A 24,857-nucleotide genomic window follows, 5' to 3' on the forward strand; every position below is an offset into this window, starting at 1 on the left:
CTTTTTGACTTTCTCCCCTCAATTTTAGCCGCTTAAAAATGCTAAATTTATGCTTAGCTTCCGGTGCTTCCGTTCACTTTTACTTGTCCATTATTATTTTTCTGACATCTCTTAAAAAATAATAATAAATAAAAAATATGTTTTATTATAATACTCATATTAATTGATGTATATTTTAATAAATTAAAAAATGATTTAAAAATGAGTAATTAATGTTAAGATATAAAACAAGAAAAAGAAATTTGTCTTTATCTTGAAATGCTAAAGTGAATAAAGAAAAAAAAATTGAATAATGCACAAGTAAAAGTAGTCGAGGGAGCATTATCCATCTAACGTTTTCTCCAACATGAAAAATGTAAACAGTATATACCTGATATGATGATAAATATATGCACCTAACATGGCGGACAATCCTATGTTATATTTTCGATCTTGTGTCGTATCATGATTCATCATGTTGAAGTTGATATATTAAATCTAATGGACCAGTCCGTTACCAAAAAAAAGATACACTGTACCTTTTTTGACTGGGAGTCAGTTCATGTCTGGTAACTTTAGAGACTCATTCAGAATGCTTCATCAATCCAAATTTGAAAATCCGAAAGAGAGTTTTGCTTACAAGTGAAAATACGTTGACACTACAAAAAGTAGACATAAATACTAAAACTAATACAGAATTAAGCTTATAAAACACTTGTGGAAATTATTAAACCTTAACTAGAGGCGTCTGGTTCGAGTCCTCCTTGGTACGGAGTTACTTTTGTTAAGGAGCACTTTATCCCCCAAAGTGGGTTTTCTGATGCAAATCCCGATTTAGTCGGACTCAATGCGAGTTCCGAACTGGGAAACCAAAAAAATGATATGAATTCATACCTAAAAATTATATGTAGAAAAAAAAAGTGACAATGAATTTGTCATTGCCTTAGGAGTTTTGTTTCGTGTGTAGATCAAAAGGCAAATAAGACGAAGAAAAAAGAAGTCTATAATCAGGAAAAACTGTATGTTCAGAAAAAAATTGCAATTTTACCTAGGAGTGTCATAGTTTCAAACTTTGCTTTGCCTATATATACCACTTGTTTGTATTTGTAATTAAACAACAAATCAACTCCATACACCATAGTCCAACTGAATAATAAAGTGGTTGTACAGAGCTCAAGTGGACTACCAAAACTTTTACTTCACAACTGTCTTCTATGGTAAAATGCAGAGTTATAATGCATTTACTCTTTTCTATCAGATTTTATTCTCTAAAAAAGCAATTCAAACTGTTGTTCTCTTGTGGGACTGTCCTAAACAATGTTCACGCAAAGAGTCCAGTCTCTAGAAATTGCCTTTTACTTTGTTGGTTTTTCCTTAATTCGTTACTGTTATGCGGTTATGATTAAAAAATGTGAAAAATCATATTTTGCTTTTTTTTTTTTTGCTTTATAAACAATAGTGGTGCCTATTGCAGCTTATGCACACCTCGACTAATCCACTGAATATCTGCTAACTAGTGTTTTCTCTTTGTGTCGCTACGATTTGAAACCATATCTTGCTTTATCATATTCCTGCAGATGGTGAAGACAGATTGGTTGTTATTAGTCCTTCTAGGACTGGTGTTTTCAACTCTAGAAGGAGCAGAGGGAAGAAAAGGAAGAAGTCTTGAAGGGTCCTCCTATGAGTTGACATACTCAGCAATAAGCTGCAGAAGGCACAGTGCATCCATAAAAGATTTTGGAGGGGTTGGAGATGGAAAAACACTCAACACAAAGGCATTTCAGAAAGCAGTAAATCAACTGAGTAAATATGCATCAGATGGTGGAGCTCAATTAGTTATCCCTGCTGGTCACTGGCTCACTGGTAGTTTCAATATTACTAGCCATTTCACTCTTTTTCTTCACAAGGATGCTGTTCTTCTCGCTTCTCAGGTACTAGCTTTTTTTCCAATTCAACTTCAACATATCAATTTTGATTTACTTGTTGCTTTGGTAATTCAAAGTTCTCAGCTAAACAAGGAACTTTAATGTGAAAAAGAATAATTATATGTTGAAGAGCCTCAGGGCCGTACACTCTACTTTCTCTCAACCCCATCACTAACAAAAGGGGAACTTCCATAAATACATGATATATAAGAGTTAATTATAGGCCAAATCTATCGACAGACACCCGTGGTCGTCCACTTCTTTCACTTGAACACCTCAAGTACCTCTTGTTCCATTTAGACACCCGAGATAGAGCTAGACCGGGTCATTTAGACACTTTTTGTACAATCAATCAAATATATAGAATGAGTTTAACACACTCGCCGATGACGTGTCAAAACGGCGAATTAAATGAAGATATGTGACATATATACCAAAAACAATTATTAAAAAATAAAATATGAGTAGAAAAATTATTTTAAAACTATTTAGTTAAATAAAAAAAGCAGCAAAGAAAAAAAAAACTATTTTCTAAGCCCCTCTCACCCACCCTCCTCCTCCTCTTCTTTTTCTTCCCGATAAATTTCCCACCCAGCCCCTTCGACTCTTCCTCATATCCATTGTTGAACCGAATTTGGCTAATTTGTTCTCCATCTCCTTCCTTTAATAATTTTTTTCCTAAAAATGATGGGAATAAATAACGAGATTAGTGAAAAGTTGGTCAAAATTAGTAGATGTACACAAGAATCTTTTGTTTTTTGTTCTCTTGTTAATGGAGATTTCAAAGATTCAAGTAAAGGGGAAAAGTTGGGATAAGGGCGAGACAAAGCGGGTCCCAAAGAACTAAAAAAAAAAAAATAGGATCAAAGGATCTTATGTTCTTCTTTTTTTGTTAATGGAGATTTCTTCTAGAAGGTGGTGGTTTAAGGTGGATGAAAGATTGGAAGGAGAGAGAAGGAAGAAGAAAAGATTAAAAAAATAAAAAAATTGTAAAATTTAAGGTCTTCACGCGCTTGTTTGCTGTGAAATTCACCCAAGTTGTCAGGTGTATAAAAAGTGTCTAAATGACATAGTCTAGCCCTACCTTAGGTGTCTAAATGGAAGAAGGCTGACAGGGTGTTCGGTTGGAAAAAAAAGTGACAAAAACGCGTTGTCGAATGATAGGTTTGGCCTTAATTATACAATATACAACTAGTTTAGATATTACAAATTATGCAACTTATAGCTAAAAACAAGGAGATTATTGTTATGAATAAAAAGCTAAAAATAAGGAGATACCCTATATTAATGATAACATAATTAAATGCATATAAAAACACAATAATTTCTTACCTAAAAAAGTTCCAACACAATCTACTAGCAAGCTAATTCATAAATTTTAACCAAAAAAAAAAAAAAAAGTTAATTCATGAACAAGTATATATATTATTCCATCTATATATATTCTTGAATTGGTTCACATATATATAATCTTTTGAACAAGTATATATATTATTCCATCTATATATATATTGTATATATGTTATTGTAGTGTAGAATTGATTGGCACATATAGTAATATATTCAAATATTAGGTATATTGTAATATTATATACTATATACACAAAAGGTATCATTATATTATATACATACAAACTTAAATATACTAATTTTTATTATTATATCCACAAATATTTTGTTATCATCTTTTCAATATATTAGGTATATTGTAATATTATATACTATATACACAAAAGGTATCATTATATTATATACTATATATAATATACAAACTTAAATATACTAATTTCTACTATTATATCCACAAATATTTTGTTATCATCTTTTCAGTTAAATTTGCCAATTTGAATATACCATATACTTTTTTAGGTATATGTTCGTGTACTTTTATTATACCATATCTTTTCATGTGCTTTTCTTAATATTAATATATTCAAATAATTTCTTTTAGTCACAAAAGGATAATTGCATCATTCATCAAGTGAAAATAAAAAAAGAAGAATAAAGAGAAGGAAACGAAAGAAAAAAAATCTTTTTAAAACGGTAGATGGAATATGGAATTTGAAGTTGATTTTGTTTTGTTTATTTGGAACTCTCTCATGCCCTTTTCATTGGGTGTTTGGGGGGGGGGGGGGGAGGGGTGTGGGAAGAGAAAGTACAAAGTGGATATGCATTAATGATAGTAACTCCTAAAATTAAATATTATTGATATTTTAGGAATGTAAAAAGTTGTATATTTGTAATTAAAAAGTTAAAATTTTGAATTAGTTGTATACTTGTATTTATGTAATTTTTAGAAAATAGTTGTAATCTTTTTAATTACCATTTCAAAAAGTTGTATTTGTATAACTTTCCCCTGCAAGAAAACAAAGCCCAAGATATAGGTTGCCAAATTAGGACTTAGAGTTTCGCCCGTTGAATCACCAGTCGTGTAAGGCGACCGGGCCAACCCAACCCAAAAAAAACTTTTGAGGACTAAAGGTTCATATTATAAGGGGCAGCCGTCGACCCGATCATTCACTTCACTCCAAGAGACATGCATGGTTTTGTAGTAATAGCAATTCATAATTGTACTTGCTAGTTGCTATTAATGAGTGTAATTGCATTGGTTCAGGAAATAAACCAGTGGCCTTTGATAGACCCCTTACCATCCTATGGTCGTGGGAGGGATGCACCAGGAGGCAGGTATATCAGTCTCATTTTTGGTACTAACCTCACAGATGTCATCATCACAGGTAACTAACTAGTCTTACTATAGACCAAACACCTATATCCACCTTGACTATGATGAAGTTTTGTTCTATTTTTCAACAGTTTAAACAGAGACTTGTCTTTCCTGCATGATTAGGTGAGAATGGGACGATAGATGGGCAGGGTGCCCTGTGGTGGCAACAATTTCACAAGGAAAAGCTAAAATACACAAGACCTTACTTGATTGAACTCATGCATTCTAATAAGATTCAGATATCAAATCTAACCCTTGTTAACTCTCCTTCTTGGAATATCCATCCTGTTTATAGCAGGTGAATTTATCAGCTAAATCAACATTATTTAATATACCATTTACTTTTTTCTAGTTTATCACAATCTTCATGCATCTGAATTTTCAGCAATATCATTATCCAAGGCATCACTATTTTAGCACCTGTGACATCTCCAAATACTGATGGAATTGACCCAGGTCTGTTTTTTCTTGTTACCTTTTCTAGAAGCATTTAATATAAGAAGTCAAAGAAGCCGGTTCATCTAGTCAATTCTTCTTGTTCTCCAAATTTTCAGATTCTTGCACAAATATAAGACTGCAGGACAACTACATTGTATCTGGAGATGACTGTGTAGCAGTTAAAAGTGGCTGGGATGAGTATGGTATAAAATATGGAATGCCAACGAGTCATCTGATCATCAGACGTCTTACTTGCATTTCACCTTCCAGTGCAGCAATAGCATTAGGAAGTGAAATGTCAGGTGGAATTCAAGATGTGAGAATTCAAGACATTACAGCCATCCACACGGAATCAGGGATAAGGATCAAGACTGCCATAGGAAGAGGCGGCTTTGTCAAAGATGTATATGTCAAGGGGATGAAACTGCACACTATGAAATGGGTATTTTGGATGACAGGCAACTATGGTTCACATGCTGACACTCACTGGGATCCTAAAGCTTTACCAGAGATAAAAGGGATCAATTACCGGGATGTGGTGGCTGGGAACGTGTCAATGGCCGGGCAGTTAGATGGGATATCCGGGCATCCTTTCACTGGAATCTGCATGTCCAATGTGACAATTGGTTTAGCAAAGAAGTCCGAGAAATATCCATGGAATTGCACTAATATTGAAGGAATTAGCGCTAGCGTGCAACCTCCACCTTGTAAGTTGCTGGCAGATCAGGGCCTAAAGAAGAGTGGGATGTGTCATTTTCCTATAGAAAGTTTACCCATAGATAACATACGGATGCAAAGATGTTCTTATAGATTGAATTACTGATAAGCTTTCCTTACGTGTAATAGTTCTATTACTGAAGTATCGGTACTCTTCATAGCTACTTCAGAATACCCTCAATAGCATGCTACAAATATAATTAAGGATTTCATGTCTTTTTATGGAGGATTTTATGTCTTTTTATGGAGGATTTTATGTTATACTATAAGAAGCAAAACTATGGTTTTACCTTCACTATGATTATTAACACATCTAAGAAAGACAAATCTTAAGATCATGCACCAGGGAGGAATTGTGATCAACACGTGCAAGATAGCAAATTCTCACTTCTGGATATCACCTTGTAGGCGAGAAAGAACGAAGAGCAATTCAAGAAAACTAAGAAGACCATGCACCAGGGAGGAATTGTGATCAACACGTGCAAGATAGCAAATTCTCACTTCTGGATATCACCTTGTAGGTGAGAAAGAACAAAGAGCAATTCAAGAAAACTGACTGTTTATAGGCATACAGATCTACAATCACATAGGTCATCCAGACTGAAAAATACATACAATTACTGTCAAACCACTTGAAAGCAAAGATAGTTCAAATTTTCAGGATAACAAGCTGTAATCACTCAGCATTTCCTAATTCTACCAGCCAGAGAGAATCTGGTAACAAGAAGGAATTGGTACATGGAACGTACTGATCAGGGACTACCATTCAAGTTTGGTTTTAGCTTTCCTTGCACAGCATTGATCACCTTGAAAGATCAATAGGACAAATCTAACATAAGCTACTAATAGAGCCATGAACTCACCTCCACTGCATTTGATCTATTTTTACTAAGATCGTTACAAATTTTGACACAGTATCCTACAAAGTTATGTCACCGAACCCTTAACAGCAGAAATAAAACAGAATCTCTCTCAGTGAGTTGGATCTGGATTAAAGTTCACGGATTCCCTCCAGATGAGTTCCTTGATATTTTCTTCAGTAAAAGATGGCTGCTCAAAGTCAAAACTGAAAGGCCTAGGACAAACAGGCTCCTCATTGATATCATGAAGAGGTGCCAAGTAGGGGTGGCAGAGAGCTTCATCAACTGCAAAAGATCAATAATGAGGATTAGCAATGAAAAAATTATTTTCAGGTTAAACATATATTTTTTCGTTATATGAATGTTTTCCAGAAACATAAAAGTATCTCACCACCTTATAAGTTAGAATTGACTCAAAGAGAAGTTCTCATGAATCATCTTTACCTGTAACACGCCTGCTTGGATCAAAGACGAGCATTTTTTCAAGCAAATCAACAGCTCCAGGAGATGAATTGGGGAATCTAGCAGCAAATTGTTGCCTTGGGTACTGAGGGAGCTGTCTAACATATCTCCGAGCATTATCACTCCGGAGAAATCCAAGACTGGCATCGTCAGGTGATCCTATGAGCTATTTTAAACAAGTAAAGGGGTCATATGAGGATTGAACTGACTGAATTAACAAAAGTGAACCTCTTTTTGGGCAAATTAACAACTAAATAAACACGTACATGAAGAAAATTCTAAACAAAATACACTTGGATAGGCTATATATCACACGATCCATGTTAAAGCATTGAAGACAGCAGTCCGTATTCATCGTTACTTTTTCATTATAACTTGTGCAATTTGTCAGGATAGAGTTTGGAGGTAGACAAACACACGTAATGCATATATACCTCTGTGATAAGTCTCAACTGGTGAACGTAATCCTTGCCGGGAAAGAGAGGTTGTCTTGTCATCATCTCACCCAGTATGCAACCTACTGACCAGATATCAATTGCTGCTGTATATTCTGAACAATTAAGGAGCAACTCCGGTGCACGATACCAGCGTGTTACGACATATTCCGTCATGAAATCTGTCTCAGATGTGGTCCTTGCAAGCCCGAAATCTGCAACTTTTAGGTCACAATTCGCATTGAGAAGCAAATTGCTGGGTTTTAGATCACGATGAAGGACATTGGCAGAGTGAATGTACTTGAGTCCTCGTAATATTTGGTATAGGAAATACTACAAAAAGCACCAAGAAGAAGACCACTCATGCACAGGAAGTACGCGATACGGAAAATGTAGATAAATCCCAAACAAATAGACTTCTTTAAGGAAACATCAATATGAACAACTGTAGCTTAAATAGTCGTAAAACAGATACCAGATTATAGATCTGGACAAGCATAGTTATCCAGATAGCTAAGATGATTGTTCATCCTGTCATGCTTAGGGAAAATAACCTTCTAACCTATTTTTTTAATCATTTAATAACAGGGAGAAAAAAAAAAAAACTTTGGACTTTTGAACACTCAATTCTGAATAATCATAAAACTAGTTTAACCTTTTCCTCACAATTTGGCCTCACAGTGGATCTTTTTGTAATATCATATAAAGCAGTGTTTTATAAGCATTCTCTGCAAACAAGTGTGGTTTGTGGTATGAGCGAGCTTCACACTGAGCGTCATGTGGATGCAGTGAATATCACTACCTCAATGGAGTCCATATACTATTAGTTAAGTGTTGGAGGGCTGTCCAAGTACAAAACATAATATGACACGGAGAGAAAGGGTAAGTCATATGCTTTGTACCAAGGGAAGTATGAGATAAAGCATCGATGATTTACATACTGCAAGGGGAAAAAACATGGATGATTGCGTTATAAGTGGAAAGTTTTGGCAAAAATGACAAATAATCTCCCTCTTACATATCCAGAACCAGCTTGCTGCTAGAGCAAGGGTAAGATAGATGGAATGGGCAACACATATCTGATTGCCTAGTTCTGGCGACATAAAATGGAGTCTTCAGTACACATGAGAAAGTCTAGCTTACCCGACAGTGATCATCAGTCAATTGTTGGTTGGAACGAATTATCTGATGAAGATCAGTGTCCATCAGTTCATAAACAATGTATACATCATTGAAATTCTCAGTTTGTGGAGGCCTTATAATATCTTTAATGGCTACCACCTGTGGTAATTATAAAAGGTAAATGTTATGGTTCTAACAGAAGTACAAAACTGATATGTAGAATAAATATTCCAAGACCAGAAAAGAATACGTATACCAATAATACAAGAATAACTCCATCTAATAAAATTCTCTTGAAGAACGCATTGAACAAAAATATTGAACACGTGACAAATGGACTGGAAAGTAAACTTTTCAATAATTACTTATTCTAAAAGAAACAAGGAAGAGATTATGAAAGAAAGCATTCTCGAATATTTAAGGAGGAAAGGCTATTTGACCACCTAAAGAGCATGGAATTAGTTAACCATATATGCACAAGCTTCCAATTTCTTTACAGCAGATACTAACTGTAGGAGTAAGCAGATCATCTTACTCTTAAGTCATAGGTTAATCGTTATTCGTTACTACAAAATACTGAAAGTATTCACATTAAACTTACTCTTAGGCATGCTTCACTATTATCGCCTACATTGCCAGGACTCATGGAAAAAATCCCTCTAAACAATCAATTTCTATCATCAAGAAAATCTCTACTATTTGAAAATCTGATCTCCATTGTGCTCATCTTTCTAGCAATTTCTTTTCTCAAATTATACAGGCACGATATCCAACAGTTCATTTTTTTTTATTTTTTTTTTCAAAGGCGGGGGTGTTTCTAAAAGGTGAATACAACTAGTGTCACCACCTTTTGGAAATTTTTGTGGTGTAAATAATTATTTCAGTAAAGCAAGATAGTAGCTCTGAAGGCCTCAAATCTCGCTCAGATCAACCATCTCTGGTCCATAACCCTGTCTTCAGCCTACTCTAGTTATTTGTCAAGCAGTTCACAACCCCGAACACCCACCTCATCCCCAAAGAAAGAGAAAGGAAAGGGAAACAACAGCTCATTACATCTTGTACGAACCAACGAGCAAAGAAGGAATCAAAAACAAAAAGAAATATACAAGGATTGCTCCTTGCAAGTGGCTAGGGAACAATAATGCTGCCACCTATAAACTGCAACGCATACCTAACTTATATGTAATGATACTGAACAGAAAACAGAAAACAGAAAATGACCAGCACAAAGGTAACAGATAAGTCGGTTTCTTGCAAGTAAATGCACAAGCTAACACGACAAAGTGATGGATCAATCTAAGGAGTAGGGCCAATCTTCGAATTTGTGAAGCAATATCATACTCACATTGTCATGATCCATGTGACGAAGAAGCTTTATCTCTCGTAGTGTCCTTTTCGCATCAATTCTATTGTCAAATGCATTGCCAATCTTCTTAATAGCTACTTCCTCACGTGTTTCCGAATTCATAGCGGCACTGAAGGAAATTAAAAAAATCACATTTTTCCTTCAGGAAAGACATTAAATAGAGAACAAAGGACAACATTGAGCTCCTCGGAAAAGCAAAAACCAAAACTTTGAGTTCTCTTGCTAAGACTCCACCCAATAAAACAAGATAGGCAGTTAAGAGTAAAGTGATTAGAGAGAACTTCTAAAATTTTAATCAAATTGGTAAGAGAAAGATGCAAGCCAAACTAATTTGAGCAGATAATTTCATGCGAACAGAAGCAGCAATACATCCCATGAAGTCACTCGAACGCATGACAATTGGAAATAGTTGTGCTCCATGGGACATATTGAAACTAAGAATGAAAGTTACATAGATACATGAAATCCATTTCTCTGTATAACAGTACAGCACATGGGTAAGTATACTTGCCAGTCTTCAGCAGCAAAAAGTTCTAAGTTTAACGCCACCAGATTCATCATAAGATACCTAGTGGCTGTCTTGCATCAGGAAATGATCAATATAAGAAAAATTCATCAGGATTCAGAATAACTCTGCCACTCTTCTTAACAAATCACTTAGTAGCTTTCCAAGCAAAGACCAAATTCAACTAGTCAAACCTTTCTTCACATCAAGGAGGTCATTTCCATTTTTTTCTCAGGTTCACACCACTCTTGCTTTAATACCATTAGACTTTTTTTATTCTTCCAAGTCTTCTATCCTAATACAATTCAATTTGAGACCTTTGGACTTCTAAGATATTAAAATCATATTTAATCACGTAATTTTTAGTTCACTCGGGTAACTATCACCTAGTTAGTTTTTTTCAAATATCCGAACTAGCATTTTCACAAGATACCTAGCTGGCTAAAATTGCCAAGTTTCACAAAATAGTTCGCTTATTCCATTAATACCATATTAGCCTAGTTATGAGCTAAATTTGCACCAAAGTAAGTGGACTGATTAGAGAGGCCATTGATAGCATAACGAATCAAAGATGCAACTGCTCGTCCTATAAACTTGTGCAAACCCTTCTGTCATGAAGTAGTAAGTGTTGTACTCCTAGTTTCCTGAAATTAACTTCTATTTAGACCTAAAGAAACTACACCAGTTGACTAGATATCAGATTTCACAGTGCCACAGCTATTCAGTTTAGGATATACTTATAGGATTTGCACTCATAGTTATTGTTGAGAAAACACAGAACTAAGAATGATGTGAACCCACATTTACTTACTTACCAAACACAACCTAGGAAACTCATAATCCACTTTAATTTTTTGATGGTTCGCAAAAGTTCCACATTATACCAAATGAAAGCAAATTGAAACCAAAACAACAACAACAACAATAAACAACAACATGCCCAGTATAGTCCCTTCTCTCACTTTGGAAAGATTTTTCAGTATTTTCTTATGATGACCTAGTCGGTGGGTCTGGAAAGGGTAGGATGTACGCAGACCTTATCCCTACCTTTATGGGGTAGAGAGGCTGTTTCCAATAGACCCTCAGCCCAAAAAGGGTACCCAGAAAACACAATCAATTTTCAATCAAGATGGTGTCTTGGCCAGCTAGCCAGCATATCAACTAATTCACTATGACCTAAACCAGGTGGTAATACACTTAAACACACATAAACTTCCACACCCATAAACTATTACAAAAAGAAATAAAGAAGTAATTCAAATTTAAAGTTCTTGAACCCAAGAACAGTTCAAAAGGGGATAAATTCTTGAAATTTTCTTACCAAACGATGCCATAAGCTCCACGACCAACAGGTCTAAGAGGAACATACTTTTTGGAAACTTCAAAAAGATTACCATACACATTATACTGTACATAACGACCACCATGTGATGGAACTCCTTTGAAATTACTTTGCACACCATGATCACCTGAACTTGGCTCCATAAAGAATCAACCCAAGAACTTAGAAAAAACTATTTTTTTTTTTTTAAAGAAAATGAAATCTTGGCCAAAAGCCAGTTCAAATACAGTGTTGTGTCCAAGTTGTAGTGAATTTATGTCGGTAGCCTTTCAAGAAGAAGATGTGAAGAGCTCTTTTGACATTTCTTTATGTTGTGACATTCTTCTTTTCTTTTTTCTTTTTCTTTTTTACTTTCTTTTGTTTTCTTTTTCCTTTTTCTTTCCTATATTATATTTTATATGTAACAACTTTTCCAGAGAAAAAATTGGGGAAGAAATTTACTTTTCGTCAACTGATGGATTTTTTTGCTTTCCTTTTTCCTGTCCTTTCTTTTCTCTTTGGAATAGTCTTCTTAAATTCTTCACCGTACAAGTGTTTTTACATTTGATTTTTCTAACACTTTAAACTTTTCGTAATACCATGCAAAGTATTTTTTTTTTAATTTCTTTAGGTGGTGACAATTGTTTTTTGCTGGGAATATATGATGACTTATTTTATTTTGCTATTCATTTGGAAAAGAAATTATATGGTGAGTGCAAACCAGGAAAATGGATTTGGTGGTTTTTTTTTGTCATTAGGTTTAATTTATTAGCTAGTTATTTCAAATTGAAATCAGTTAGTGATGTTTCACTCGAGTTAGTTGAAAATAATATAAGTAGACGGTTGCTTGCTAGGAATATTCCCTAATATGTTCTGCACATTAATATTACTTTCATATTCTTTTAACGCTCTTTGTAACTTCAAGTGGAAGATATAAGTATACTTTTAATTTTTTTTTTCTGACAAATTAAAGTAAGTATGTTCTACAAATATTTTATCAACGAAAATTGTTAATAGCGTAGGAAAATTATGGTCTAGCTTTTTACCTACAATCGTGTTGATTTTTTAATGCATCACATTGGTCATTCCTCTCCAATAATATATTTAAATCGTGGCAGCTTGGAATTGTAATCATTTGACTAATTTACGTACATATGGTTGGCTGCTCTACAGATTTTCTATGAAGACTCTGATGTATTATTCTTGGAAAACTATGAGCAGTTGGAGAAATTTTGGTTTTTTATTTTGATTCTTTTTAATCCAGTCAAGTTGGTCATCCTAACCTCGTTTTGTTTGACTAGTGCAAGATTTTTTTTTCTTTTTCTTTTTTTGGTCTACCCACAGAGTAGAAAGTAGAACAATTCACATGCTCCATTCATGTTTCTCTTAACTATTGAGCAAATATTTTGTTCACAAACTTTTGCATTTTATTTTAGTTTATATTATTTGTACCATTTCTTCAAAGATTCACTAATAATAATAACGCATGAAATGGGCTAAAAAATTAGTTAGTCTCGAGGCATACCAGTGAGTAATAGCTAATTCAGGATCTCGTATTTCACATCCGGGATGTAAGATTCCATTTCCACTCTAACCATTTTCCCATTAATGAGTAATTTTTTTGTTTGGGAACATCAGCAATAAGAAGATGGCAACCTAATATGAGAATGATAATATTACTACCATTTATCAAATGTAAGTTCGTTACCGAAGTTCACAGAACCTTTCCGTGGTAATACCAGAGGCTCTTCTGTTTCCTTTATATATAGTGGTAAAACAGTGGATGCTAAAAAAAGAAGAAGAAAAAAACATTTTTAAGTGACTTCTTCATATCTTCTAAGTTTTAATTGATAAAAAGTTATCCACGCGTATTGGTGAAAGATGATATATTACTCGATGGATTAGTTGAGGTGCACAAAATGAACCGAACATGTACCATCCAAAAAAAATATTTGGAATTAGAAGTTCTAACAAATATTTTCAAGACTTTGTTTATGACATGTAGCTTGAGGCGAGTCATTGTTGTACACTAGCGAGTCAGTGTGAGCGTAGGAGAGAATTCTGTTGGTGTTCTCGATCTCATTGCGATCTTGCATGATCAACAAATGGATTAAAGTAAACAAGTATTGAATATTTGGCTTATGTGAGATTTTGATCATTGTCCTCTGATCAAAAGATAGATTTGGCTTCAGTATTTCACAATTTGAAAGACGACAGAACATATTATCGACATAGAATTGAATACTATTTTAAAGTACATGCCTGGGGCGAATAAAGTCTTTTAAGGCTACAAAATCATTGGACGACACTCAAAACTATAACATGTTGTGAAAAAAGTATAATGGACTAGTGTTCCTTGAGTGTATTCTTGGGACACAATTGAATGCAAATATTAAATGTGAAGTTCAGGACATCAAGTCGAGAAACTTGGGCTACCATTCACTTATGTGTCAATCGCTAGCACACCTACAACCTTAACGTGTGGAACGGTCGTTATGAATAAATGAATTAAAAACGGGGAACATCTTGTCAGTATACACACAATTAAGTCCGAGAGGGATGCCACCAACTTGAGTCCGCGACTTTTATTGCGCAAAAAAAAAAAAAAAAAGTTGAATCAATAAGACAAAAAAAAAAAAAAACATTATTAGTTTTTAGACTACTTTAAATTGAGGAAAGGACCAAACCGCAAAAATGAAAAGTTGGCCTTTGGCACGCCCTAATTTCGCGTGAAGGAGGCCTTTTTTTTTTTTTTTTTTTTTTTTGGTGTTACCTTTCAAATCATGTTTTTTCCATACTTTAGAAAATATTAGTCATGTTTCAAAACCCCAAAATATCAATATTTTATATAAAACTTAATATCTTTTTTCGCGTACAATAATGTGGCCTTTCATTATCATTACATCAAGTCCACCTAAACGTTTTTGGATGATTGCCAGGGTTCTAAAGTGCCCTAAGTAAGTTTTGAAACTTGTCATTATTTATAGTGGTTTTGATTTAAGTGTTTTATTATATTTGAATGTACAAATATAAATATTTGATTTAATAATAATTCATCTAATACGAGAGGTTTATACTAATTAAAAATAATTCATTCCATTTAATTACAAAAATACTAATTCAAAGCAACACAATAATAAATTACAATAACAATACAATCTTCAAGTTCTAGAGGCTCTATTACTTCGAGACGTGCTTGTACTACCACGCCTTGTTGCCCACACGAACGTCATTACGGCCATATTGCTTATACTGGAGCAGACTACGAGAGTAAGTTCTTTCACTAACATCCATTTGACGGCCTCACGACTCCGTGAGTTAATGCCCAACCCCCCCGAGGTAACCTTGTTAGCAACCATCGAAACGGTTCGTCAATAATGCCTATTACCAAGTCAGTGGAATTGGCCTTAATATGCTCTAAGGTAATTCCGTGGGACCTTGTATTCCCCCGCCACATAACTTGTTACCGTTTTTCTCATTCTCTCGAAGATACCCCGACGCACGAGAACACCAGTATTTATAGGTACGTTTTTGCCACTTACCATGTCGGCATGTTCTGGTTGTTAGTTCATAAACGGTATGCACGTTTCCCCACCCTTACCGTTGTAATAACCACCCCAACTTCATACACATGTCGAATTGGGTCATACTGTCATTCGCAGCGCTCACATTTTTTTCTATAATGCTCCATATTTTTTAATTCGGCATCCATGTCCCGCCGTCGCTGAATATCGCTCCGGCTCCGCTCTGTCCTAACCACAAATCGTCTCACAACCCGTTTGAAAGTCATTCTCTACCTATTGCGGTGACGTAGTCTCGCAGCGCATTTCTTAGCCATTATTGAAAGATTGAAATGCATTGTCATGAAGATGCCCCATCTTTTCGTCTTCCATCGCACGATTGTTGTCCATTTTTCAACTTCGAGCTTCATCAACCAAACGTACGCGGTTTACTCATCGCTCTCGATCGTATCTATTTTCGTTTCATTTTCGTTGTCACGTTTCTCCATCTGTAGCCCCCCCCACATCAATTTGTCACAAGTAGTGCCATCATGGAACCTTGATTGTAAATTTGCCCTCGTTGCCTTAAACAATAACGATGGTAAACAGCGCAGGTCGCCAACCCCGGTAAATTATCCATATCAGTGCAATATGCCTTTATGACGTTCGCACGCGCACGCATACGCCGATACGATCCTTAATAACACGAGTTTTCGTGGTCAAAACATCCCTGGCATGTGTCGTTGCTCGTTAGCGGCAATTCGAAAGCAAAGAGAAATATTGACCGTTGGCATCCATTCTGTGCAATTAGAGTTTGATGTCGTAGGCACCATATACATACACTATCTATGGATATCACTGGTACAGCCGATGAGCAAAACCATCAATGACCGATTTGAATGTCCAAAATACGAAGTCAAGATTTTACCCTCTATAAGCCGCCACTCTACAACGGTGCACATGATTAAACGTTGTAGAGTCGACATACCTCGGGCCGATTGAAATAAGTATGCCAATTTCCAAAGACCATCTCGAAAAGCGCGTCTACGCTCGAGAAATCCTTTCTATTGCTAGTTTTACTATATACGTTTGAACATTTTAATACAATCTTTGATGGGGGAACTCGCACAAGTTTAAACAAACAACATTTAGTAATGATCTTTCAATTGATATAAGACATATAATATATACATGAGGATAAGTTACATGGCGTTTGACAATGTCTTTGTAACACTTCGAGCAATCATGTTTGTATCTAAATTATAATGATCTACACTCGATTTTCTTCCATATCACAAGTGTGTCTTTTGCGTGAATTTTATGATAGCCTATATACCATCAAAGCTTAACATTCCTCAAGCAACCACTCACAGCTTATGATACGTCGTCTACAAACTAGCCTCCATATCTTTGTGTTTTGATCGTATTTCCCAACCTTAAACTCCCTCATGTCCTTAAAACAATATTTTGGATGTACCGTTAACGCCTTTTTTTGACGAAACAACATTCCCTTTCGCAAGGTAGCATCGATCTTTGCCGAGATCCTTGGTCCAATCCAGTTTTTAGGCGACTATCATCATCTCTTGTGAAGACAAATACATCATCACGACCCAGGGGCTGTACAAGATAGTGGATACAGCAGAATGCCACCGAGTCTGGGCCGAAGTTTCGGGTTTTCAGCCATCGGTGCACGGTGCGTACGTGGCATTGGTTAACTCGTTGGTTTTGGCTTTGAGTGAATATTGTTGGTCATACCAACTTGAACATCATCATCATCTTCATCATCGGTTTACTGCATTATTATCTATTTCATCGTCATCATCGACACGACCCATAATAATTAGGAAAATCTTCATTATCAAGTGCATTCATCCTCCTACATGAAAAGTAATATCATATATATATATATATATATATATATATATATATATATATATATATATATATATATATATATATATATATATATATATATATATATATATATAAAACAGATAATTTAATATCAAGGTAATGAACTTACTATTGTCATAAATCGTCATGGCGCTGAGAATGATCAACTCCACCGAACCGAGGATTGGATTGACCAATATCCATATTTGGTACCACCAAGCAGTTTCGAGAATAGTTCTATAAAGATTTGAAAACCGGTTATTTACCAATTCATACAACAAACACGTGCTACTACACATAATAATAATAATATGAAAAATCCATATTTACCAATTTTCATTATAAGCTTGATTAAATTGTTGTTTAGATTTTTCAAAGGGCACTTGACCACTCAAAATGTCTCCATAAGAACTAAAGTCCCCATGTTGTTGGCCTTCGAATGTGTGACTGAGGGACTTCTTCTCGAGGTATCTTTTCAACATACATCTCAAGAACATTAATGAATACTAAATCACGATATTCTTCCGGCGATCCCAAATAATCACTCAAAGATTCATCATCGTTGATATCATTGTATGCCATAACGCACTACACCATTTGATATCATGTCAGGATATCCGCCGCTAGTGAGATTCCAAACTCAAATGTGGTGTAGTTTTCATTCTTTGTGCATGTAATCGACTAGTGTTTCATAATTTAAAGTTGTTGGAAATTTAACATTGGCTTCTTTGGTTTGATACCATAATGAATTTATAATTGTCCTCGACGATATCTCCATCCCAAAATAATAAAACCTAATGCTTCAAGCATTTTGGAGACATTTTTTCTATGAAGCTTGATTTTTTTTTTTGAATGACTTGTAAGACTTAGATTCTATGAAATTGATGAGTTTTTCAATCATCAAGCCTTCAAGTTAAATAGATTCCCGAAATTGTCACGCGTGGGCGTGTTGTCAAATCAACACTTACATATCGCGCATTAAAATGGGCGTACAATACAAGTCGTATTAAAACGGTCAAATAAAGCAAAGAATGTATTGTCAAATCAAGCTTTATGTGTCATAGATTCCTAAAATTGTCACGCTGGTGTGTTGTCAAATCAACACTTACATCGCGCATTAAATGGCGCGTAATACAAGTCGTATTAAACGGTCAAATAACGCAGCAATGTATTGTCAAATCAAGCCTTTATGTGTCATAGATTCCTCGAAATTAACATGCTATGGGCGCGTTGTCAAATCAATACTTACAAAGGCGCATTAAATGGGCGCGCAATACAAGTCGTATTAAAACGGTCAAATAACGCAAAGAATGTATTGTCAAATCAAGCCTTTATGTGTCATAGATTCCCTCGAAATCGTGATTAGGGGAAGGAGACCTTTTCACGCACGAAAGTAGTGCATGAAAGAAGAAAAACTCTTCACGCATACGCTTTTTTGCGCGAAAGGTTAAGTTTTTAAAACGCGGCGTGAAAGGTTGTTTTTTTGCACTTTCACGCATTTATTTTGTGCGCGGAAAGAGTGTATTTTTGTTTAATTCTCCTTCCCCTTACACTTTTATTTCATTTGTAATTAATATTGGTTTTTTTTTTTTAACCTATTAAAATCACGTTTTTTTCCATACGTCGCACGAGTTATTATTAAGATAACTAATTATCATTAAGAAAATAATAACATAAAATGTACACTTTATTTACAACTTTCACATTCTCGTGTCCCATGTTCGGGAGCCTTTAGAGTTCTGGCTAGGCCTAAGGCTAACCCCACCACCACCACCATCATCTCCATCCCCCTTCCTCCTCTTAACTGTACATGTTCTATGGCATGATTATCCTTGTTTCCTTCCTTCCCTTTTTTCGACCCGAATCCTTGCCCACAACACGCTTTCGGCGGAAATGACGCGGGCGCGGGGCCGGCTCACAACATGACTCCTCGTCAATCTCACCGTGAGACCCGTCCATGTGCCCAAGAGGAATGAACCCGAAATAACATATAAACAATTTAATTTAGATTTATTCTAAACTAAACAAGAAATAAACAACTAATTAATAAAAAAAAATATTTTATTGTAAAAATCAAATCTGTATGTCGACACGGCCTCCTAAGATGCTCAAAGTGAGAGCGGCTCCGAGCCGGCTCCTCAACGGTCTCTTGAGTGGGCCCCGGCAAGGTGCAGAGACGGGTCCACAGCATAAAAGAATGAACATGAAATAATATATAAACAAGATTAGATTTATTCTAAAATGAACCTGAAATAAACAAATAATTAATAAATTATTTTATTTTTATTGTAAAAAATCAAACCCTCGGTGTCGACGACCTCTCGAGATGTCGGGTGCAGGAGAGGGCCCCGAGCTAATGCTCCTCAACGGCCTTCACGAGTGGGCCCTTGCGGAGATGGGTCCACAGGCGTAGAAGAATGAACCTGAAATAATATATAAACAATTTAGATTAGATTTATTCTAAAATGAACCTGAAATAAACAAATAATTAATAAATTATTTTACTTTATTGTTAAAGTCAAACCCGCGTGTCGACTCGCCCGAGATGTCAGCGAGAGGCTCCCGAGGGCCCCGAGCAGAGATGCAAATGGTGCCGTATCAAACACGAAGTCCTCGAACATGAGTCGTCGAAGCGCGTGGACATAAAGCACCAGAGATCACGAACCGACCGCTCACCCCGTGGATCACGAATCGGTGACGTGGAAATGAAGGCCGTGGCACATAACCGGAAGGGTCCGGCCAGACGCGCAGGTGTCCGTGAAGTCGACGGGCCGGAACGATGGTCGACGGGATATTCCGTAGTCGCCACCAGAAGAACCCTACGGACCGAAGTCGACTCGAGCTCTCATCACCCTCCGCCACCCCGTACCACTCGCGATCCCGCCACCGCCTTGCCGACTACTCGCTCACCGTCGCCCCTGTGCGGGGGCACGGAACACGCTCACGGGAGACGCTCAAAGTCACGGTCGTCGTTCATACCGCTCCTTGCAAGCTCAATCATCCGCGGCCGCATACCTCCGCCGTCGAGTGCTTCCAGTAGGCAACCGTCTCATAGCGTCACATCGTCCCCGAACGGTCCGTACCGCATATGTTTGCAAATATTAACAATTGAATAAATTTCAGGTAAGTAGTACATAGACGACGGTTTAAGTTTAAGACCAATAAAACTTACCAACGCCTCGTACGCCCTCGCAGCCACATATCCCGGCTCACCGGACGACGCCCGCAGGGTTGTCATAACGACGCGAGTCGGACCGTACGTACCACCCACGTACACACAGATCGTAGTGTAACGTCCGACACACCGCTAGGCTCGTCATCCTCACATCCCAACTCGGGACCGCCGCCGCATACGGAGTCGCCATGCATCATCGACGCCCGCACGCTCGTCCCTCGCATGCTCGGTCATGCTCCCAAACCGTAGCCGCGGGTATATTCTCCGTACATATCCAAACCGCCGTAACACGCGGCCGGCGCGTGATACCAACGATATCCATATGTATCAATGGACACCGCGACATCCACACGTGTCGATGGCCCCACACAAAACGACCGGCACTCATCCAAAACATGATCATACGGCGTCCTATATAAAAGCCTCGTAAAAAGAATTGAACTAGTTAACAATAAAAGACCAAAATAAGAGTTTATGGTTCACATGTTGATTCAAAATACGAACACACCGTCCGCGTCGGCCACGCGGATCAGCCGATCCCCAAACGGGAGCAAGGTCAGGCGCCTCCGCGCGTTCTCCGCACATCGGCGCACGCCTTTCGCGACCATCTCCGCGCGTACGGCATCGGCACGAAAGAAGATAGTAGGCGAGTTGGGCGGGCCGAAAAGGTCTCAACCTAGTCCACACCCATATTCGATATAGTCATTTAAAAATATTTTTATCAACCGTCGTTTTAAAAATATATATTTTGTGTTTAATTACACACACTTAAATATATTACCTCGAAAAGCTTGCAGCAAAATGTGGACCTCACCCTCGTGCTCATAGAACCTGCACCCAGTAATATACGTAGCTCAAAGACAAAGTAGCTTCAACTATAACATCCTATTCCCCGAGAGATCGTCGACATACCGAAGATACCTCAAGCTCATACGCGTCCTCGAAGTGTTCGGGAATGGGGATGGCCCCGAATACGACGAGTAGGTACAGACGCGCACGTCGGTCAACACGCGACCGAGGCGTGTCTCCTCCAATCGGACGTCGTATGTCCGGTGAGGTGCGGGCGAACAGAGGCGGTCGACAACAAAAGCGACCGCGGAACATGATCATCCGAGTCGCGAAACCGGCCGAGCCTAGTCAACTCATCAGTAGGCGCAAGAAAGACAAGAGGCTCCTCAACATACAACGGCGACCATCAACCCGTAATGCCCATAAACGACCCTCCACATTCCGGCGGTGGCCGGTAGCCCCCACCCTGGGCATGAGATGAAATGGGTGCTGCCTCCGTCGCCACCTCTCAATCAATGCCGTCACTAGCGACCATCGCGGCCGCACCCGACCAACTTCGATTTAAGACCGCAGAGCACCGACGTAAGATATCCAGACACGAGGACGTAGTGGGCGCAGCGCCAAGATCCTATGCCGAGCCCTTAACCGCACGATCGAGACCAGGCCGCAGTCGGGATAACTATATATGTCGCGACCCATGCCCGGCCGAAGAGGCGGCATCCCTTTGTCGGGGCGGCCCTGGACGGGGTGCGGTGGATCCATCCGTTTTTACGCATTTTTTAAATCAATCATTAACAAGTAGTATTAGTTATGTAATCTTTTATCGAAAATTTTATTAAGGATCAGGCGACCTATCCGTTTTACGTATTTTAAATCAATCATTAACAAGTAATATTAGTTATGTAATCTTTTATCGAAAATTTTATTAAGTATCAGGTGACCCTCCGTTTTACGTATTTAAATAAATCATTAACAAGTAATATTAGCTATGTAATCTTTTATCGAAAATTTTATTAAGGATGGAAAATCTATCCGTTTTACGTATTTTAAATAAATCATTAACAAGTAATATTAGTTATGTAATCTTTTATCGAAAATTATATTAAGGGTTTTCAATCCTAAGCCAATAAGTTATGAATCCTAAACAAGGGTTTTCAATCCAAAAATATAAAGATTAAAAATTAATAAGTCAAATAATTAACAATTAGTTAGCATACAATTAGTATAAATAATTAATAAATAAACAATTAACTAACTAATCAAATAATTAACAAGTTATTATCATATATTTAATAAATAAACAATTAAGTAACTAATCAAAAAATTAATAAATTATTATCGTATATTTAACAAATAAACAATTAATTAACTAATGAAACAATTAAGAAATTATTAACGAATAAACAATTGGCTTAACAAAAACTAAATAAATAATTAGCCAGTCTGACAATTGAAATAGCTAGTTTAACAATTAATAAATACTTAAGTCGCTAATCGAACAATTAACAAATACTAAATAAACAAGCAATAAATAATTAACTAATTAACAATAGATAAACAAATTAAAAAAAAAAAATTTAAAGGGAGCAAATGCGAACAAGTGCGGGACGCCCAAAAACGCACAAAAAAAAATGCGCAATCCACCACAGATCCCTCCCACCATACCTAAGGTAATAATATATTTAGCAATGTAATAAAAAATTTGTAGTAAAATACGTAGAATGAAGTGTGTTTTTTGAGTTTTCAAAATGATATTCGCGCCGCTCTATTCCAAAATCTAACCTTAAAATGCTCCTACACTTCAATATACCAAGAATATCAGCCAATTTCAAAAAATAACACGAAATGTTGCTGGGTCTTGGATCACCGAAATGGCGTTAACTGGCGTGTTACGGGGAAGTGAAAATAAAGAGGCTGTCTGTGTGGAAAGGGGCGACTTTTTGTGTTTCTTCACGCACGAAATTCGCGTTGAAAGCGCCAATCAGAAATTACATGCGAGCGCGGCCCAATCAGATTTTCGTTAGCTCCTTTCACGCACTAATTTAGTGCATGAAAACTAGTAACGGTTTTTTTTTTTTTTTTTTTTTGGTGCTACAAAAGTCGCGTACTCCACCAACTTGCGTCCATTAGACCCCACTTGTAAATCCATCCTATCTAGTGGAGTACCAATTACAATAAACTAGAGGGATCTATCTTCATTAGGTGGGTGGCCACTGAAAATTTGGCCCTCCCAAGTAGTGTATGACATTTGGTATAGCCAGCGGTTGACGTGCTAAGTTTTACTCCATTCCCCACGACAAGTAATTGTATAATACTCGTCTCATAATACAAAGGGATACATCATAGTTAGGTAAAATTTCTCGATCGACCTACCAAAATCTAATATTATACGAAAAGAGAAGAGTTATGTCAACTTTTATCATCTCTATCTCGTTTATATGCACTGTTAGCACCGGAAAAGTCAAAAAAAAAAAAAATTGTTTGTAGACATTTAGTTTCAATCTCTTTATGAATATTTTTTGTCGAATAAATCAATAATTCCTTAAACTTGCCACTAAATTTTATTTACACTCTCGAATTACAACTTATTTTGATTGAGCACTTGAATCACACGATAAATTATGTGATCTTATACGGATTAACTTCAATAAGCCGTGAAACCTCAAAATATGTTTGCGAGCATGTTTGCAAGCACCGATTACATAAATAAGTTAATCACTTAAAATATGTCACCTTCTTTAATTATACAGATTAACCTTCACTTAAAATATGTCACCTTCTTTAATTATACAGATTAACCTTCGTAAGCCGTAAAACCTCAAACTTATTCCAATTTAGGCTGATATGTATAATTAATGATATAACATATTTTAAGTGATTAACTTATCTATATAATAAGCGATTCATAACACGCGCAGAAACGTTTACAATATTTGAGTCGGAAGTGTCTAATATAAACATTTTATCAGCAGTTCAAGTGCTCAATTGGATAATGTCGACATCAAATTCACTGAAAAAGTTTAAAAGATTGTCGTATATTCCACCTTTTTTTTTTGTCATATAAGATATCATAAATTTTTAAAACTTTTTATGTAATTTTGAATATGTAAACTTTATTTCGACAAATGCGGACTATAATATACTACTAATTCCATAATTTTTACGTTCACTTTAAAATATACGGACTCTCTGTAGATAAGCTAAATTGCTGAGATAATAGTTGAATGTAAATGGAGTTGGACGCTAGTAAAATCCCCCACTCTTTGCGCAATCTCTGAATCATTTTTCTTAAAAGAAATTGTCAGCCGCCCCCTCTTAATTTTTTTCCCTTTGTTTTCTCGCCTACCACATTGGAATTAGCTGTCTTCAACGTTGAAAACACGTTTGTCCAACAACCCACTTGCTTAATCAAACGCCAGGAAGTTTTCTCCATACGGCAGTTACCCTTAACCTAAAAACATGCATCCACTGACAGTAAACCTTTCCCAACGTCAATTCAAGTTTAAACACAAAAACAGATTTAGTCCCAGAAAAAAACAGATAAGAGCATAAAAGAAAAAACTTGATATGAGAGCATGGATGATTACTTCAAAGAACGGATAAGAGCATAAAAGTAATAACTTGATCTGACAGCAGGGATGACAAC

General features: G+C 36.5%; 2 protein-coding genes across 2 annotated transcripts; one reads left to right on the forward strand and one right to left on the reverse strand.

The window, feature by feature from the left end:
- The first annotated feature begins 1,027 nt into the window (after positions 1–1,027).
- On the forward strand, positions 1,028–6,006 carry LOC132063877 (probable polygalacturonase). Its single transcript, XM_059456608.1, has 6 exons — positions 1,028–1,196; positions 1,557–1,910; positions 4,519–4,639; positions 4,753–4,927; positions 5,015–5,085; positions 5,184–6,006. Exons 1-6 carry the CDS (start codon positions 1,194–1,196, stop codon positions 5,888–5,890), a joined length of 1,431 nt encoding a protein of 476 aa, XP_059312591.1. The 5' UTR covers positions 1,028–1,193; the 3' UTR covers positions 5,891–6,006.
- A 320-nt stretch (positions 6,007–6,326) lies between these two features.
- Positions 6,327–12,201, reverse strand: LOC132063878 (mitogen-activated protein kinase homolog MMK2). Its single transcript, XM_059456609.1, has 6 exons — positions 11,855–12,201; positions 10,008–10,137; positions 8,684–8,821; positions 7,541–7,873; positions 7,089–7,272; positions 6,327–6,929 (listed from the first exon to the last, which is right to left on the reverse strand). The coding sequence occupies exons 1-6, from the start codon at positions 12,016–12,018 to the stop codon at positions 6,757–6,759; spliced, it is 1,122 nt and encodes a 373-aa protein (XP_059312592.1). The 5' UTR covers positions 12,019–12,201; the 3' UTR covers positions 6,327–6,756.
- Between the last annotated feature and the right edge of the window lie 12,656 nt (positions 12,202–24,857).

The sequence above is a fragment of the Lycium ferocissimum genome, chromosome 7 (genome assembly GCF_029784015.1).
Source record: "Lycium ferocissimum isolate CSIRO_LF1 chromosome 7, AGI_CSIRO_Lferr_CH_V1, whole genome shotgun sequence".
Taxonomy (NCBI): domain Eukaryota; kingdom Viridiplantae; phylum Streptophyta; class Magnoliopsida; order Solanales; family Solanaceae; genus Lycium; species Lycium ferocissimum.

Coding starts and splice junctions, on each gene's coding strand:
- LOC132063878 (XM_059456609.1), bottom strand. CDS start 12,018: ATGGAGCCAAGTTCAGGTGATCATGGTGTGCAAAGTAATTTCAAAGGA. Junction 7,273..7,540: donor AGTTGAGACTTATCACAGAG/GTATATATGCAT, acceptor TGTTTAAAATAG/CTCATAGGATCACCTGACGA. Junction 6,930..7,088: donor TCCAAGCAGGCGTGTTACAG/GTAAAGATGATT, acceptor GATCTTTTGCAG/TTGATGAAGCTCTCTGCCAC.
- LOC132063877 (XM_059456608.1), top strand. Junction 1,911..4,518: donor CTGTTCTTCTCGCTTCTCAG/GTACTAGCTTTT, acceptor GCATTGGTTCAG/GAAATAAACCAGTGGCCTTT. Junction 4,928..5,014: donor ATCCATCCTGTTTATAGCAG/GTGAATTTATCA, acceptor CTGAATTTTCAG/CAATATCATTATCCAAGGCA.